At 41.0% G+C, this 19,458-nt stretch overlaps 2 protein-coding genes across 3 annotated transcripts in view; both read left to right on the top strand.

The window, feature by feature from the left end:
- Positions 1 to 19,458, top strand: part of REC114 (REC114 meiotic recombination protein) — a 186,362-nt gene that overhangs the window by 27,026 nt on the left and 139,878 nt on the right. The gene's annotated exons all lie outside the window — the stretch shown is intronic.
- LOC139005279 (ubiquitin-conjugating enzyme E2 N-like) lies at positions 15,117 to 15,955 on the top strand. Its single transcript, XM_070407578.1, has one exon. The coding sequence runs from the start codon at positions 15,173 to 15,175 to the stop codon at positions 15,557 to 15,559; it is 387 nt and encodes a 128-aa protein (XP_070263679.1). The 5' UTR covers positions 15,117 to 15,172; the 3' UTR covers positions 15,560 to 15,955.

Below are 19,458 nucleotides of genomic sequence, written 5' to 3'. Positions count from 1 at the left end.
AAACAGCAAAGCTATCATTTAGAACCAAAGGAGAAATAAATAGCTTCCAAAACAAGAAAAATCTAAAGGAGTTCATTATCACCAAACAAGTACAGTAAAACCTTGATATATATAATGGACTAATTTAGGTGAGGGGGGGTGTACATTAAAGCTGAAAATCCACCTGGTTGGTGTGGCTCAGTGGTTGAGCATCAACCTATCAACCAGGAGGTCACGGTTTGATTCTTGTTCAGGGCATATGCCTGAGTTGCAGGCTCAATCCCCAGTAGTGCTTATACAGAAGCAGTTGATCAGTGATTCTCTCTCATCATTGATGTTTCTATCTCTTTATTCCTTTCCCTTCCTCTCTCTGAAATCAATAAAAACATATTTTGTTTAAAAGCTGAAAATTTGTTGTATAATTAAAGAGATTTTCCAAGTGTGTGTGTTAAAAAGTTGATAAATTAGTTTACCTGATTTTACTTATGTAGACACATTTGTGTAATTAAAATGAAATATCTATGAAAAGTTTCATAGAATGTTTTCTATATGTATTACAGTAATTTTAAGTTTATACTGAATAGCTCTAGTAAATGCATGCATTCACCAGTCACCATGAGTAAACGAATGTAAACTGCTGGGGCATGGCTTAGTGCATGTTGAAACATCGCTGGTACACATTAAAACTGCTGTACAAAGTCATGCCTCCCAACAACAGAATCAATTACTGTGCAGTGTGGTATGAACATGTGCTGATCATTCAGACATTATTCAGGAGCGGTGACTCTTGAATGTCAATATACAGATATGTAGTATTTACTTATATTGGTGAAATCATTACTGTGTATTTGTCCAACATATGGCTTATTCTTTAAAATATATTAAAAATAACAGTGTATTAATAACAAAAAATAACCTGTTAATTTAAATATAAGCTAACCTTGGTTAAAAGCATTTTAAAGTTAACAGAGTGTTTTCACATATGACATATGGACCAGAAATTTTGTTCGTTAAATCTGAGTCCGTTAAAGTAGGTCTGCAAAATTGAGGGTTTGTTATATTACAAAAAAAAAAAAAAATGCTAAAGGGTCTTCTAGAAGACCAGGGAGGGGGAGGAGGATGGGGTGGGGGGAGTGGAAGAAGAGGAGGAGGGAAGAAAGGAAGAAGGAAGAGGAGAGTTATAAAGAATAAAATGGCAATAAATACATACCTATCAATAATCACTTTAAATGTAAATGGCATAAATGTTCTAATCAAAAGTCATAGGGTAGCCCAGCAGGTGTGGCGCAGGGGTTTAGCATTGACCCATGAACCAGGAGATCACAGTTCCAATTCCCAGTCAGGCCACATGCCTGGGTTGTGGACTTAATTCCCAGTAGAGGGCATGCAGAGGGCAGCCAATTGATTATTTTTTTTCATCATTGATGTTTTTATCACTCTCTCCCTCTCCCTTCCTCTCTGAAACTATATAGATATATTTTGTTTTGTTTTTTCAAAAGACATAGGACAGCTAAATGGATAAGAAAACAAGACCCTTATGCATATCTGTCTACAAGAGATCCACCTCAGAACGAAAAATGCACAGACTAAAAGTAAGGGATGGAAAAAAATATTCATGAAAATGTAAATGGAAAAGAAAACCCTGGAGGATGAAAAATGGTGATGGAGTAAGTGGATTCTGCACGGACATGCTCCCAGGACAAAACTGGAATTACAACTAAAATACAGAAAAACTTCTTGAATAATCAATAGAAGATTTTCTGGAGAGAACCCTGTTACCCAATGACCAAAAGTCGAGACTGCATAGAGATTGGTAGGAGGGACAGAGGTGTGAAAGGGCTGGCCAGGTGCCCACAGTCAACAACTCAAGTTCCAGACAGATATCTCAGCTGTGTGGGGTTGCCACTGAGAACTCTGGGATTTAAACCCCAAGATGGGCCCCCCCCAGCAGAGAGCACCAGAACTGAGAAGGGTACCCACATAACATCTGGCGGTGAAAAGGAGCAGAGTTGCTCTCTGCCAGGGAGAGACAACTGGAAATGCATGCACCCTTGTAAAGGGCCAACCCACAGAATTCTCTGTGGAGCCACCCACCTTGTGCTCCTGCAGAGGGAAGACAGAGTGGACTGGAGCTGTGTGAGCAGAAGCCAGGATTGGGGACGCATGGGTTAGAGCTCAGAAAGCAGACACCCCCAGTTTTCTGTGCTGAGTCATTCCCTCACATAGCAGAGGACATCTTAACCACACAGACATTTGTTATATAGGCGACACTGCCTGGGAGGAAGACATTTGACCACCTGATTGGAAAACACCTTACCCCATGGTGTGGAGTTCCTGAGACCACTTAACAGAATAAAAAACAGCCTCCAGACAGTAGGAACTGCTCCACCCGATTGAAAAAACAAACAAACAAAACACTCTTGCCACACCTGAGGATGATTGCCTGAGAGCAACTCAAGTTGGAATCCTATCAGTCTCTAGTCAGGCTCTGGAGGCTTTGAATCTTTGCCTGATCTAATTAGTCAGAAACAGTGTTTGACACTGTCCTGAACTAGAGATTGAGAGGCATAGCAGATTTACCTAATACATAGTCACAAACCCAAACAGGCAGTCTAATGAGGAGACAAAGAAACTACCCCCAAATGAAAGAGCTAGAGAAATCTCCATAAGAAGAGAGAAATGAAATGGAGATAAGAAATTTATCTGATATAGAGTTCTGAATAATGATGGAAAGGATGCTCAACAGCATGAAAAAAGATGTAACTATGAAAACAATAAAGAATGACATAGCACAAATAACACATTGGATGGAATACACAGAAGATTAGAGGAAGCTGAGGATCGAATCAGTGAATTAGAAGACAGGTTGAAAAAATCACTTAATCAGAAAACCAAAAAGAAAAAAAAATTAAAAACAGGAGGACAGCTTAAGGGAGCTGTGGGGCAATGTGAAACGTAACAATATTCAAACAGCAGTTGTGCCAGAAGAGGCAGAAAGGTAGAAAGGGATAGAGATCATGTTTGAAGAAATAATGGCAGAAAACTTCTCTAACCTGGTAAAAGAATAAGTCACACAAGTTCAGGAGGCACAGAGAACCCCAAGCTAGAAGAACCCAAACAGGCCCACACCCAGACACATCATAATTAAAATGCCCAAAATTAAACACAAAGACAGAATTTAAAAGGCAATAAGAGAAAAGAAAACTGTTACCTACAATGGAGCTTCCATAAGACACCTGATTTCTCATCAGAAAGTCTAGAGGTCAGAAGGGAATGGCATGAAGTACTCAAGGTAATGGAAAGCAAGGATCTGTAACCAAGATTACTATATCCAGCAAGGCTATCATTCAAAATAGATGGTCAAATAAAGAGCTTGTCGGACAAAAAAAGGCTAAAGGAGTACATCACCACCAAGCCAGCATTACAAGAAATGCTAAAGGGACTGCTGTAATGAGAAGAAGAAATAGAGAGAGAAACCTAGGCATACAGAATCAAAATGGCAATAAATAAGTATCAATGATAACCTTAAATATAAATGGATTAAATGCTTCAATCAAAAGGCATAGGGTAGCTGAATGGATACAAAAACATGACCCAACTATATGCTTGCTGCAAGAGACTCGCCTCAGAACAAAAGACATATGCATGATGAGAGTGAAGGGATGGAAAAAAATTTTCCATGCAAATGGAAAAGAAAGAAAAAGCTGGGGTAGCAATACTCATATCTGAAAAAATAGACTTCACAATGAAGGCCATCACAAGAAATAACAAAGGTCATTACATAATACTAAAGGAATTGATCCAACAAGAAGACATAACCCTGGCAAACATATATGCACCCAATATAGGAGCACCTAAATATATAAAATAACTTCTAAAGATCTTTAACGGAGAGATTGACAACAATACAGTCATAACAGGGGACTTTAACACTTTAACACCCTCTTGACTCCCTGGATAGAACTTCCATACAGAAACTTTATAAGGAAACAATGATTCTAAAGGGAAAACTGTATCAAATGTATTTAATAGACTTTTATAGAATATTTCACCCCAAAGCTGAAAAATATATATTCTCAAGTGCACATGGATCATTCACAAAGATAGGCCACATGATAGGACACAAAACAAGTCTCTACTAGTCTGGAAGATTAAAATCATATCAAGCATCTTCTCAGATCACAGTGGAAGGAAATTAGAAATCAACTACAGTAAAAACACCCTGAAACATCCAAACACATGGAGGCTAAATAGCATGTTATTAAACAATGAATGGGTTACCAATGAGATCAAGAAAAATAAATCAACAACTTCCTGGAAACATAAAAATGAACACTCAACAACCCAAAATCTATGGGACACAGCAAAAGCAGTCCTGAGAGGTAAGTTCATAGCACTACAGGCATACCTCAAAAAAACCAAACAGGAAAATTCAAAAATAAACTGTTTGACTTTACACCTTGAAGAATTAGAAAGAAAACATCAAGACACTCCCATATAAGTCGAAGAAAGGAAATAATAAATATTAGAGCAGAAATAAATAGCATAGAAACTAAAACAAAACAAAAATCTATGAAACCAAGAGCTGGTTCTTTAAAAGAATAGTGATTTATTACAGGGATTCATGGCTGGTAGAATATCCACAAATCAATAAACTTGATATATCATATAAACAAATTGAAAGACATATATCACATAGTCATATCAATAGATGCAGAAAAAGAATTCCACAAAATCCAACACCCATTTTTTGATAAAAACTCAGCAAACTGGGAAAGTGGTAGCATATCTCAACATGATAAAGGCCATATATGACAAACCTACAGTGACAAAACCTAAAACCATTTCCTATAAGAATAGGAACAAGACAGGGATATCCACTTTCATCACTCTTATTCAACATAGTACTGGTAGTCCTAGCCATAGCAATCAGACAAGAAGAAGAAGTAAAAGGCATCCAAATTGAAAAGGAGGAAGTTAAACTGTCATTATTCACAGATAACATGATACTGTATGTAGAAAACCCTAAAGTCCCCACCAAAAAACTACTAGCTTTAAAAAATGAATTTGGCAATGTAGCAGTATACAAAATCAACATCCAAAAATCAATGGCTTTTTTATACACCCATATTGAATTCTCAGAAGGATAAACTAAACAAAAAATTCCAGCCCTAACCGGTTTGGCTCAGTGGATAGAGTGTCGGCCTGTGGACTGAAGGGTTCCAGGTTCGATTCCAGTCAAGGACATGTACCTTGGTTGTGGGCACATTCCCAGTGGGGAGTGTGCAGGAGGCAGCTGATTGATATTTCTCTCTCATTGATGTTTCTAACTCTCTATCCCTCTCCCTTCCTCTCTGTAAAAAATCAATAAAATATATATATTTTTAAAATTCCATTATACCAATGCAACAACAATAAACAAATAAGATAATTAGGAATAAAATTAACGAAGGAGGCAAAATATCTGTACTCAGAAAACTACAGGATGTTGAAAAAGATCTAGGAGAACATATAAACAAGTGGGAGAATATATCATGTCCATGGATTGATAGAATCAACATCATTAAAATGTCCATATTACCCAAGGCAATCTACAGGTTCAATGCAATTGCTATTAAAATACAAACGAGGCTTTATTGAACCATTATGCTCAATTAATATTTGACAAAGGATGCATGAACATACAATGGAGTCAAGACAGCCTCTTCAATAAATGGTGTTGGGAAAATTGGACAGATACATCCAAAAAAATGAAACTAAACCACCAACTTACACTATACACAAAAATAAACTCAAAATGGATAAAGGACTTAAACATAAGCCGGGAAACCATAAAAATACTAAAGGAATCCACAGGCAGCAAAATCACAGACATATGCCGAAGCAATTTCTTCACTGATACTGCTCCTAGGGCAATGGAAACTAAAGAGAAAATAAACAAATGGTACTATATCAAAATAAAAAGCTTTGCACAGCAAAGGAAACCTTCAATGAAACAACAAGAAAGCCCACTGCATGGGAGAACATATTTGCAAATGTTATTACTGATAAGGGTTTAATCTCCAACATTTACAGGGAACTCATACAACTTAACAAAAGGAAGATAAACAACCCAATCAAAAAATGGGCAATGGACCTAAATAGATACTTTTTGAAAGAAGACAGAATAAAGGCCAAAAGACATATGAAAACTTGTTCAAAGTCACTAATCATCCGAGAGATGCAAATCAAAACGACAATGCGGTACCATCTCACACCTGTCAGAATGGCTATCATCAACAAATCAAAAAACGACAAGTGCTGGTGAGGATGTGGAGAAAAAGGAACCCTTGTACACTGCTGGTGGGAATGCAGACTGGTGCAGCCACTGAGGAGAACAGTATGGAGTTTCCTCAAAAAACTAAAAATAGAACTCCCATTTGACCCAGTGATCCCACTTCTAGGAATATATCCCAAGAAACTAGAAACACCAATCAGAAAGGATATATGTACCCCTATGTTCATAGCAGCACAATTCACCATAGCTAAGATTTGGAATCAGCCTACGTGCCCATCAGCAGATGAATGGATTAGAAAACTGTGGTACATCTACACAATGGAATACTATGCTGCTATAAAAAATAAAGAATTCTTACCATTTGCAACAGCATGGATGGAACTGGAGAGCATTATGCTAAGTGAAATAAGCCAGTCAGAGAAAGATAAATATCACATGATCTCACTCATTTATGGAATACAATGAACACCATAAACTGATGAACAAAAACAGATCCAGAGACAGAGAAGCATCGATCAGACCGTCAAACCTCAGAGGGAAGGTTGGGGCGGGGGGTGTGGGTAAGGGGGAGAGATCAACCAAAGGACTTATATGCAAGCATTTAGGCCTAATCAATGGACACAGACAACAGGGGGATGAAGTCATGAGTAGGGGGGATGGGGGTAATGTGGGGATAAGGACACATATGTAATAACTTAAAGAAATTAAGAAAAATAAAATACAAAAAAATAAAAATAAAAATAAAATACAAACGGCATATTTCACAGAGCTAGAACAAATACTACAAAAATTCATGTGGAACCAAAAAAGAACCCGAATAGCTGCAGCAAACTTGAGAAAGCAGGAAAATGTTGGAGGAGTCATAATACCAGATTGCAAGTTATATTACAAAGCCACCATATCAAAACAGCCTGGTAGTGGCTCAAGAACAGGCATATATATCAATGGAACAGAATAGAGACCCCAGAAATCCACCTAAGCCATTACGCTCAATTAATATTTGATAAAGGAGGCAAGAGCATACAATGGAGTCAAGACAGTCTCTTCAATAAATGGTGTTGGGAAAATTGGACAGATAAATGCAAAACGATAAACTCAGAATTGCTAAAAGACTTAAATATTATACTCAATCTCATAAAAATCCTAGAAGAAAACATAGGCAGTATAATTTTGGACACTTATCATAGCAAAATTTTCTCTGTTATATCGCCTGAGCATGGGAAATGAAAGGAAAAATAAATGGGACTCCATCAAACTAAAAAGTTTTTGTACAGAAAAATGAAGACAAGCAACTAAATGGGAGAACATGTTCGCCAATGATACATCTGATAATGAGTTAATATCCAAAATTTATACAGAACTATACAACCCAACACCAAAAAAACAATCCAATTAAGAAATGGGCAAAGGACTTGAATAGAGACTTCTTGAAAGACCACTACAGATGATCAGTTTACATATGCAAAGATGTTCAACATCACTAATCATCAGATAAATGCAAATTAAAACCACAATGAGATATCATCTCACACCTGTCAGAACAGCTATCATTAATCCTAATATATATAAAGAGCTAGGTGCTGTCATGACCAACCGGTCAACATGAAGTGCATGGAGCACCTCTCGATCCCCCCCCCCCCCCCCATCACCTGGCCCCAAAGCCGCTCACCATGTGGGGGGCGGGGGCTGGCGGCAGGGCGGGACTGGGGACTGTTGAGCAGTGGTGGCGGGCTGCTTTGTGGAGTGGCCATGATCTTAGCGGAGCAGTCACCCAGGCGGCAGCAAGTTTCACGATGCAGTCTCGGGGTGGGGGGGAGCCTCGTGGAGCAGTGGCGGGGCGGGGGGGAGTTTCGAAGAGCGTCCAGCGGCAAGCTTAGCAGGGTGGCAGCAAGCTTCGTGGAGCAGTCAAGGGGTGGGGGGAGCCTCACGGAGCAGTCGAGGGGTCATGAGCATCGAGGAGAATCCCGGTGTGTGGAGCTTCAGGTAGCATCACAGAGCAGCACAGGCCATGCAACAGAGGCCAGCCTAGGCCTAGGGACCTTACCTGCGCACAATTTCGTGTGCACTGGGCCTCTAGTAAATCAATAAACAGGTGTTGGCGAGGATGTGAAGAGAACCCTAGTACACTGTTGATGGGATTGTAAATTGGTGCAGCCACCATGGAAAAAAGTATGGAGCTTCCTCAAAAAATTATAAATAGAACAACTGTATGAAACAGCATTTCTACTTCTGGTTATTTATATGAAGAAAATGAAAGTGCTAATTAGAAAAGATATATGCAACCCTATGTTGATTACAGCATTATTTCTAATAGCTATCAAGAGAGGAATGGATAAACATGTGGCATATATATATATATATATATATATATATATATATATATATAACCAGGGGTAGGCAAAAGTAGGTTTATAGTTGCGAGTACATGAAGCAGTACTTATATTATTTATTAGTTATTGTATTTTGCACACCAACAACTTTTGCCTACCATATACAACAGAATGTTACTTGGCCATAAAAAAGAATGAAGTCTTGCCACTTGTGACAACATAGATGGACCTAGAGGATATTATGCTAAGTGAAATAAGCCAAACCAAAAGACAAATACCATATGATTTCACTTATATATTGAATCTAAAAAAACAAAACAAATGGAAACAAACTCACAGATATAGAGAATGAACTGATGGTTGCCAGAGGGGAGGTGGGTAAGGGGATAGGTGAAAAAGGTGAAGGAGAATAAGAGATAAAGTAAGTCACAGGATGTAATGTACTGCATAGTCAATATTATTGTAATAACTTTATATGGCAACAGATGATTACTAGACATAGTCTGGTGATCACATCATAAAGAATCACTATGTCATATTCTTGAAACTAATATAAGGTATGTTAACTGTACTTTAATAAGACAAGGAAAAAGTTATAAACAATAGTCAAACTGACTAAAAAGTAGTCTGCTTTTTATTACCACCATGTGCCAACGATTCTAATCAATGTCACTGATAAAATGCTCCTCCTTGAAAAAAATATTTTATTAATCTAAGTTCTAAACAGTTGCACAGTTACTGCTGAGTTTAAGTAATATTTAACCTTCAGAAGTTGCAGATTTATTATTTCTTCTTTAATAAACTTTGTTTTTGACATATATATTTATTTGGTAAATGCCCAGTTATAAAATTGGCCCGCATACATGCAGACTTCACTACATGCATTTGTTTTAAGAGTAGCTCACAATGAGTTTATACACTTCAAACTTGCTTAATGCAGAATTCTAATCTCTAGCCCTTTCTTAGGATGCAATGCAATTAAACCATGTGGTACTACAGTCTTCTGCATTTAAATTATTAATTCAAAATAAACAATGAAAGCACAGGTATTTTGAAGACTAAAAAACAGAACTTGAGCTATTCCAACGCTGTTATCTTATGGGACCTTTTGGTATTTATATTTGTGTTTAAAAAATTAAACAATGAAACAGAGTGAAAGCACCAAGATGGAACTAGTTTTTTGTATGTGCACATTTAAAATATTTTGTCCTAGCTGGTTTGCTCAGTGGATAGAGCATTCTACGGACTGAAGGGTGTTGGGTTTGATTCCAGTCAAGGGCACATGCCTCGGTTGTGGGCTTGATCCCCAGTAGGGAGCGCGCAGGAGGCAGCCAATCAATGATTCTCTCTCATCATTGATGTTTCTATCTCTCCCTCTTCCTCTGAAATCAATAAAAATATTTAAAAAATATTTTACTAAATTTGAATAATACCTTCAACATTGAAGTTTATTCTTTTAAAATTCTTACCAGATGGCAACCGGCAAGGAGGTAGGGAGGGGGAATGTGTGAGAGAGTGAGGGAGCGACAGAGGAGTGTGTGGACGTGTGGTGTGTGTGTGTGTGTGTGTGTGTGTGTGTGAGCTAGAGACAGTTTGATCCTGTGGGTCTTCCGGGGGGCTGCCAGACTGGGCAGTCTTGAACTGCAAAACACCACTGCCACCACGGACACTCCAGGGTGGCCAGTGTGGGCACAGAGAGCACGCCATCTTGAAGAACAGGACTGCTTGCAACTAGGACCCTAGCCTCACCACCACCCAATCTCATCTGAGATGCAAGCTGGGACCCTACAACCACTTGGAACAAAGACCTGCAGACCCACGGACACCAAGACTCCAGACATCCTCACCACAGATTACTGTGAGTCACAGAACCCATCCCCCTCCTCACCGGCCCATTGCAGTGGCATAGGACCTGCCAGACCCGCTCCCCGTGAGCAGGCTTCCTACTGACACAGGGCATCTGTGCGACTTTGACTCTGGGTGCGCTCACACGGGAGACTTGTTCCTGTGGCACAGGAATGTGCCTCCTGCCAACACAGGGCAGCTGCGCTGCCTGACTTTGACTCTGGTTGTGCGGACATTAGGACTCTGTTTCCCGCGGTGCAGGAGTGGGCTTCCAGCAGACACAGGGTGGCTGCGCTACCTGATTTTGACTCTTGGATCGTGGACACTGCAAGTCTGTTTCCTGGGGCACAGGAGTGGGCCTCCCGTCGACACGGTGGCTGTGCAACCCGGCCCCCTAAGCAGATCAAGGACCCTGATTCTCCACGTGAGAGGCAGCACTGAGCATCAGTGACTTGACTCTTGGCACGCACAGGTGGGGACTCTGTTTCTCATCATGAGCACATGGGATCCCTGATTCTCAGTGCATGCACACTGAGCGTCTGTGACTCCAATTCTTTGCATAGGTGCACACAGGCACCCTGATTCATGATGTGAGGCTGCACCATGTGACAGAGACTCCGATACTCAATTCTTGGTGCATGCACATGGGGTCTCTGATTCCTGGCGTGTGCTGCGGAACTCTAATTTTTGTTGTACAATTCTGGGGACTTGTTTTCAGCACAGCACATGCGGGGTCCCTGATTCTAGGTGTATGCACAAGGCTGCACCAAGTGCTGGTGACTCTGATTCTTGGGGTGCTTGGCTTCCACCGACCCGCGGCAGCCAAAATCTCGGCATCGGAGCTCTTCAGTGACACGTGGGTGGCATGACACTGCCACTACACATGGCTCAGGCCCCCGCAACTCAGCATTTGGACCTTCTGGTGATAGTTAGAATGGGGAGAAAACAAAACAATACCCAGAGGAAAGAAAAGGAGGAATTGCCAAGAAAGGAAATAAGTGAAACTGAGGCATGCAATATAACAAAAAGAATTCAGAGTAATGGTCATATAGTTCATAAACCGGATGGACAAGAAAATCAATAACCTATGCAAAATTTAGGAAGAAATTAAAAGTGATATAACTACAATAAAAAAATGCTATGGAAGGTTTCAACAGTAGACTAGAAGAAGTGTAGGACCGAATTAGTGATTTAGAAGATAAGGTAGAGAAACAAGTCCAATCTGAACACCAACTGGAGAAAAATATTAAAAAGCAGGAGGAGAGCCTAAGGGAGCTTTGGGACAACATGAAATGAGCTAACATATGTATAATAGGAGTGCCAGAAGGACAAGAAGAGCAGCAAGGATTAGAGAATCTATTTGAAGAAAAGACAGAAAACGTCCCTGATATGGGAAAGAAAAAAGTTGCACATGTACAGAGAGTCCCAAGCAACATGAATCCCAAAAGACCCACACAAGACACGTCATAATTACAATAGCAAATGTTAACAACAAAGAGAGAATCTTAAAGGCTGCAAGAAAGAGACGGAGTTACCTACAAAAGATCCCCATCAGATTATCAAATAATTTCTCAATAGAAACATACCAAGCTAGAAGGAAATGGAAGAAGGTATACAAAGTGATGCAAAGCAAAGGACTGAATCCAAGAATACTCTATCCAGCAAGACTATCAATCAAAATTGATGGGGAAATCAGGAACTTCACAGAAAAAAAAGGCTAAGGGAGTTTATCACTACCAAGCCAGCAATGCAAGAAATGCTAAAGGGAATACTGTAAAAAGAAGAAATAGAAAGGGAGGAAGGAACAGGCATAAAGCACAGAAATGGCTACAAACAAGTACTTATCAATATAACATTAAACATCAATGGATTAAATGCTTTAAACAAAAGACATCGAGTGACTGAATGGATAAGAAAACATGACCCATATATATGCTATCTACAGGAAACCCACCTCAGAACAAGGGACTCACACAAACTGAAAGTGAAGGGATGGAAAAATATCTATCAGGCAAATGGAAATGAAAAAAAAGCTAGGGTATCAATACTTGTATCTGACAAAATAGACCTCAAAGTGAAGACTATAACAAGAGACAAGCAAGGTCACTTCATAATTTTAAAGGGATCAATACAACAAGAGGATATAACTCTAGTAAACATTTATGCACCCAAGGCAGGAGCACACAAATACATAAAAAAAACTTCTGGAAGATATCAGGGGAGAGATTGACAGCAATACAATCATAGTAGGTGACTTTTATACCCCATTAACATCACTGGATAAATCCTCTAGACAAATAATTATCAAAGAAACATCAATCCTAAACGACTCTGTAGACCAGATGGACTTAATCGGCATCTTTAGAACATTCCACCCCAAAATTACAGAATATACATTCTTCTCAAGCACACATGGGACATTTTCAAAGATAGACCACATATTGGGACACAGGCAAAAAAGAACCCACAAAAGGATAGCAACAAAAACTCAACCAGAACTTGATCAAAACCTCTAGATTCAACTATCAGTTCACAAGAAGTACAGAGGACAGAGGATCACATTACACCTCAGGGATGGAATCAGCAAAATCTATGCTGTAAGAAACTGCTAGACTCAGTTACTTCAACAAATAAATTGTAAGGAAGAAAGAGAGGTGGGTCAGGGAAAGATATGGAGGCAAATCTAAAGACACCAGTCAATCATGGTGTACAGTCTTGTTTAAAAGAATTGACACTTATGAGACTTAGAAATTGAACACTATTTGATAATATTAAGGAATTGTTATTTTTAGGGTAATATTATGATTATATTTTTTAAAGTTCTTGTAGAAATGAAGTAATTGGCAAAATGGTATAATATCTGAGATTTGTTTCAAAATAACATGATGGATGTGGATAGGATATAAATGAAACCAGAGTGGCCATGAGTTGATAATTATTGAAGCTAGTGATATGTACATGTGGGCTTAGAATACTATTATGTCTAGTTTAATTATGCTCGAATTTCTTTATAACAAAAATGTGTTGACCCTTTAGAGTTGATAGCTCAATTGATGTTTCTTTTCAGATTTAACCCATTGGAGTTAATAATTATTCAAAGTATATATACATTTTTGGGATACCCTGTATATATAATATATATTATATAATACATATTATATATTTATATGAATACTAGAGGCCCAGTGAACAAAAATTTGTGCACTTGGGGGGCGGGGGAGATCTCTCAGCCCGGCCTATGCCCTCTTGCAGTCTGGAACCCCTCGGAGGATGTCCACCTGCTGCCTTAGGCCAGCTCCCTGGGAGATCGGGCCCAAGCTAGCAGTCAGAGATCCCTCTGGCAGCCCGGCAGCCCTTGAAGGATGTCCACTTGCCAGTGGGGAGCAGGCCTAAGCTGCAGTCGGACATCCTTAGAGCTGCTGAGGAGGCGGGAGAGGCTCCCACCACCACCGCTGTACTGGCAGCCGTCAGCCTGGCTTGTGGCTGAGCATAGCTCCCCCTGTGGGAGTGCACTGACCACCAGGGGGCAGCTCCTGCATTGAGCGTCTGCCCCCTGGTGGTCAGTGTGTGTCATAGTGACCAGTCATTCCCAGTCATTCTGCTGTTAGGGTCAATTTGCATATTACCCTTTTATTATATAGGATAGAGGCCTGGTGCATGGGTGGTGGCCGGCTTTTTTGCCCTGAAGGGTGTCCCAGATTGGGGTGGGGGTCCTGCTGGGGTGCCTGGCCAGCCTGGGTGAGGGGCTGATGGCTGTTTTCAGGCTTGCCAAGCCCCCCAGCGGGGACCCTCACCCCATGAGGGTGTGGCCATCCTGGGTGAGAGGCTGATGGCTGTTTGCAGGCTGTCCACGGCCCCAGCCACCCAAGCTCCCAGTGTAGGCTGGCTGGAAGCAGGTATCTGGGATTTATTTACCCTTTATAATTGAAACTTTGTTGCCTTGAGCCGAGGCCACAGCCAGCCAGGGCAGGCGGGAAGCTTTGCTTCCTCCATTGCCATGGCAACCAAGCCTCCTGCTTGCTCCAGCTCCGTGGCTGCTGGCTGCCATCTTGGTTGGGTTAATTTGCATATAGTAGCTCTGATTGGCTGGTGGGCGTGGCTTGGGGTATAGTGGAGGTGTGGTCAATTTGCATGTTTCTCTTTTATTAGATTAGATTATTTCTTAAACATTGTATTATTTTCTATATAAACAACTGTAAACCTACTTTTGCCCCACACTGTATATACATATATCAAATCATTAGGTTATACATCTTAAACTTATACAATGTTATATATCAATTATATCTCAATAAAATGGGGTTTGGGGAGAGATTTACGTCAACCTGACTTCTGAGTATTGGGATATGTTGCCATTAACATGGGAACAAACACAGATATGGAGCTGGTCTATCACAAGCTGGCTTTGTCATTGGTTAAATCATCAGAAAGTTCTCATTTTATATGCATGGATTTGTATAAGACTGTACTATAAAAATAATATAAAAGTAAATTTAAAAGTTAAGAGAAATATATGAAAATATGGAAAATTGTTTCAAATGTACTTACCTTAAAGTAAATTATATCTACATGAAAGGCTAAAATAACGTTGCTCTTCAGATGTGGCAAAATATGTCCAGCAGGTGTTGAAATAGCCTCATTTCATTCAACATCTTTTTAAAAAAAATATTGAATTGCCACTCGTGCGTGAGGCGAGCGGAGCCGGAGACTAGACCGGAGGCCGAACTTGGGATCTGACAAGATGGCCGGGCTGCCCCGCAGGATTATCAAGGAAACCCAGCGTTTGCTGGCAGAACCAGTTCCCGGCATTAAAGCAGAACCAGATGAGAGCAACGCCCGTTATTTTCATGTGGTCATTGCTGGCCCCCAGGATTCCCCCTTTGAGGGAGGGACTTTTAAACTTGAACTATTCCTTCCAGAAGAATACCCAATGGCAGCACCTAAAGTACGTTTCATGACCAAAATTTATCATCCTAATGTATACAAGTTGGGAAGAATATGTTTAGATATTTTGAAAGATAAGTGGTCCCCAGCACTGCAGATTCACACAGTTCTGCTATCGATCCAGGCTTTGTTAAGTGCTCCCAATCCAGATGACCCATTAGCAAATGATGTAGCCGAGCAATGAAAGACCAACGAAGCCCAAGCCATAGAAACAGCTAGAGCATGGACTAGGCTATATGCCATGAATAATATTTAAATCGATCTCATCAGGTGTGCATCACTTCTCCTGTTCTGCCAAGACTTCTTCCTTTTTTGTTTGCATTTAATGGACACAGTCTTAGAAACATTACAGAATAAAAGCCCAGACATCTTCAGTCCTTTGGTGATTAAATGCACATTAGCAAATCTATGTCTTGTCCTGATTCACTGTTATAAAGCATGAGCAGAGGCTAGAAGTACCATCTGGACTGTTGTGAAACGTTTAAAAGCAGTGACCCCTCTCTGCTTTTATTCATTTCTCCCCATCATGGTTTAAGTATAAAGCACTGTGAATGAAGGTAGTTGTCAGGGTTAGCTGCTGGGGTGTGGGTGTTTTCTTTTTTTTGAGGGGGTAAGTAGTTTAATTTTAATTTTATGGGCTCCTTTCCCCCTTTTTTATGGTGATCTAATTGCATTGGTTAAATGCAGCTAACCAGTTCTTTAGAATATGCTCTCTAGCCAAGTCTAACTTCATTTAGACGCTGTAGGTGGACAAGCTTGATTGTTTGAACCAAAATGGGAACATTAAACAAACACCATGGCCCTCACAAATAACATTGTGACTTTGCTGTCAGAAGTAGAATTCCCCCTTCAAGAAAAGCTTGTGACCATTTGTATGGCTTCTCTGGAAACTTCTGTAAATCTTATGTTTTAGTAAAATATTTTTTGTTATTCTAAAAAAAAAATATATTGAATTAACTAGAGGTCCGGTGCACGAATTCATGCACCAGTGGTGCCCCTCGGTCTGGCCCATGGGATCGGGTTGAAACCAACTCTGTGACATCCCCCAAGGGGTCCTGGATTGCGAGAGAGTGCAGGCCAGGCCAAGGGACCCCACGGGTGCACGATTGGGGCCGGGAGGGACACGGGAGGTTGGCCAGCCGGGGAGGAGCTTCAGAAGGGACCGCCAGAGGGCTCCAGGGAGTGTCCAGCCTGTCTTGCTCAGTCCCAATCTGCCAGACCCCAGCAGGAAGCTAACCTACCAGTTGAAGCATCTGCCTCTGGTGGTCAGTGCATGTCATAGCGACTGGTCGACTGTCTGCTCCCTGGTGGTCAGTGCACGTCATAGCGACTGGTCGACTGGTTGACTGTCTTCCTCCTGGTGGTCAGTGCACATCATAGTGAGCAGTTGAGCAGCCTTAGCATATCATTAGCATATTACATTTTGATTGGTTGAACAGATGACCGGACACTTAGCATATTAGGCTTTTATTATATAGGATGAGGTTATATTGGTTAATAAAACTATGTAGGTTTCAGGTGTACAATTATATAGGTTTCAGGTGTATCATTCTATAATACATCTATAATCTGTATATTATACTGTGTGTTCTCCAACCAAGTCTCCTTGAGTCACCCCTCTATTGTCTTCTACCTTCCAATATCTCCCTTTTCCTCTGGTAATCACCACACTATTCTCTGTGCCTATGAGTTTGTTTGTTATTGCTTAATCCCTTCACCTTTTTCACCTAGCCTCATAATCCCTTTCTGAGTAATTTAGCATAATGCTCTCCAGGTCTATCCATGCTATGGCAAAAGTTAACATTTCCTTCATTTTTATGGCTCAGTAGTATTCCATTGTGTAAATGTACCACAGTTATTGTTTTTGTATTTATTTATTTTTTTAATTTAAATTCTTTATTGTTTAAAGTATTAGATATGTCTCCCCCCCCCCATTGACCTCTCACCAACCATTCCCACCCAACCCCCCATGCCCTCACCCTCCTATTGTTTGTGTACATCGGTTATGCTTATATACCTGTATACAAGTCCTTTGGTTGATCTCTTACTCCCCACCCCTTCCCTGGTTTCCCGCTGAGATTGGACTATCTGTTCAATGCTTCTATGTCTCTGGATCTATTTGTTTTTGTTTTCTTTTTAAAATTTTTTATTGATTAAGGTATTACAAATGTGTCTTTATCTTCCCGTTGTCCCCTCATCACACCAGTCTTTCCCTCACCCTCACCCCCTGTTGTCTGCGTCCATCGCTTATGCTTATATGCGTGCATACAAGTCCTTTGGTTGATCTCTCCCCCTCACCCCCACCCTCCCCTCCCTTACCTCTGAGGTTTGAGCATCTGATTGATGCTTCTCTGTCTCTAGATCTGTTTTTGTTAATTGGTTTATGTTGTTCATTATAGTCCAGAAATGAGTGAGGTCATGTGATATTTATCTTTCTCTGACTGACTTATTTCACTTAGCATAATGCTCTCCAGCTCCATCTATGCTATTGCAAATGGTAGGAGTTCCTTCATTTTTACTGCGGCATAGTATTCCATTGCATAGATTTGCCAAAGTTTTTTAATCCACTCATCTGCTGACGGGCACTTAGGCTGATTCCAAATCTTAGCTATTGTAAATTGTGCTGCTATGTACATAGGAGTGCATATAACCTTTCTGATTGGTGTTTCTGGTTTCATGGGATATATTCCTAGAAGTGGGATCACTGGGTCAAATTGATGTTTTATTTTTAGTTTTTTTAGGAAACTCCAAATTGTTCTCCACAATGGCTGCACCAGTCTGCATTCCCACCAGCAGTGAAGGAGGGTTCCTTTTTTTCCGCATCCTATCCAGCACTTGTCATTTGTTGATTTGTTGATGATAGCCATTCTGACAGGTGTGAGATGGTACCTTATTGTCTTTTTGATTTGCATCTCTCGGGCGATTAGTGACTTTGAGCATGTTTTCATATGTCTCTTGGCCTTCCTTATGTCTTCTTTTGGAAAATATCTATTTAGATCCATTGCCCATTTTTTTAATTGGGTTGTTTGTCTTCCTTTTGTTAAGTTGCATGAGTTCCCTGTAAATGTTGGAGATTAAACCCTTATCGTAGATATCATTGGCAAATATATTCTCCTATGCAGTGGATTTTCTTGTTGTTTTGTTGATGGTTTCTTTTGCTGTGCAGAAGCTTTTTATTTTGATGTAGTACCATTTGTTTATTTTCCATTTAGTTTCCATTGCCCTAGGAGCTGTGTCGTTGAAGATATTGCTTCAGCATATATCTGAGATCTTGCTGCCTGTGGTTTCCTGTAATATTTTTATGGTTTCCCATCTTATGTTTAAGTCCTTTATCCATTTTGAGTTTGTTTTTGTGTATGGTGTAAGTTGGTGGTCTAGTTTCATCTTTTTTGCACGTGTGTGCCCAAGTTTCCCAGCACCATTTATTGAAGAGACTAGTGGCACGGTGTACAAAATTTATGCCGAGGGGGGGGTGTATCCCTCAGCCCGGCCTGCACCCTCTTCAATCTGGGACCCCTCGAAGGATGTCCTACTGCCGGTTTACAGGGATCTGGCCTAAACCGGCAGTCGGACATCCCTCTTGCAATCCGGGACTGCTGGCTCCTAACTGCTCACCTGCCTTCCTGATGGCCCCTAACCACTCTGCCTGCTGGCCTGCTCTCCCCCACAAGCCCCCCGCCACCGGCCTGCTTTCCCCCAAATGCCACCCCCCCCGCCAGCCTGATCACCCCCAACTGTCCCCTGTGCCAGTGTGCTCGCCACCAACTGCTTCCCCTGCCAGCCTGTTCACTCCAAACTGTGCCCCCCGCTATCCTGATCACCTCCAACTGACCCCCACTGACCGCCCACTTGCCCCCAACTGGCCCCCCTGCTGATCTGCTTACCCCCAACGGCCCACCCGCACCTTCCCTCCCTACTGGCTTGCTCTCCCACAACTGCCCCCCTGCTGGCCTGCTCACTCCAAACTGCCCCCTCCCCCCCGCTGTCCTGATCACCTCCAACTGACCCCCATTGACTGCCTGCTTGCCCCCAACTGGCCCCCATGCTGGTCTGCTTACTCCCAACGGCCCCGCACCCCACCAG

Source organism: Myotis yumanensis, unplaced genomic scaffold (assembly GCF_028538775.1).
Source record: "Myotis yumanensis isolate MYYU_CA2020_CCGP unplaced genomic scaffold, mMyoYum1.0.hap1 SCAF_1, whole genome shotgun sequence".
Classification (NCBI taxonomy): Eukaryota; Metazoa; Chordata; class Mammalia; order Chiroptera; family Vespertilionidae; genus Myotis; species Myotis yumanensis.
The sequence above is the reverse complement of the archived record's forward strand: the minus strand, read 5'-3'. Positions and strand labels throughout refer to the sequence as shown.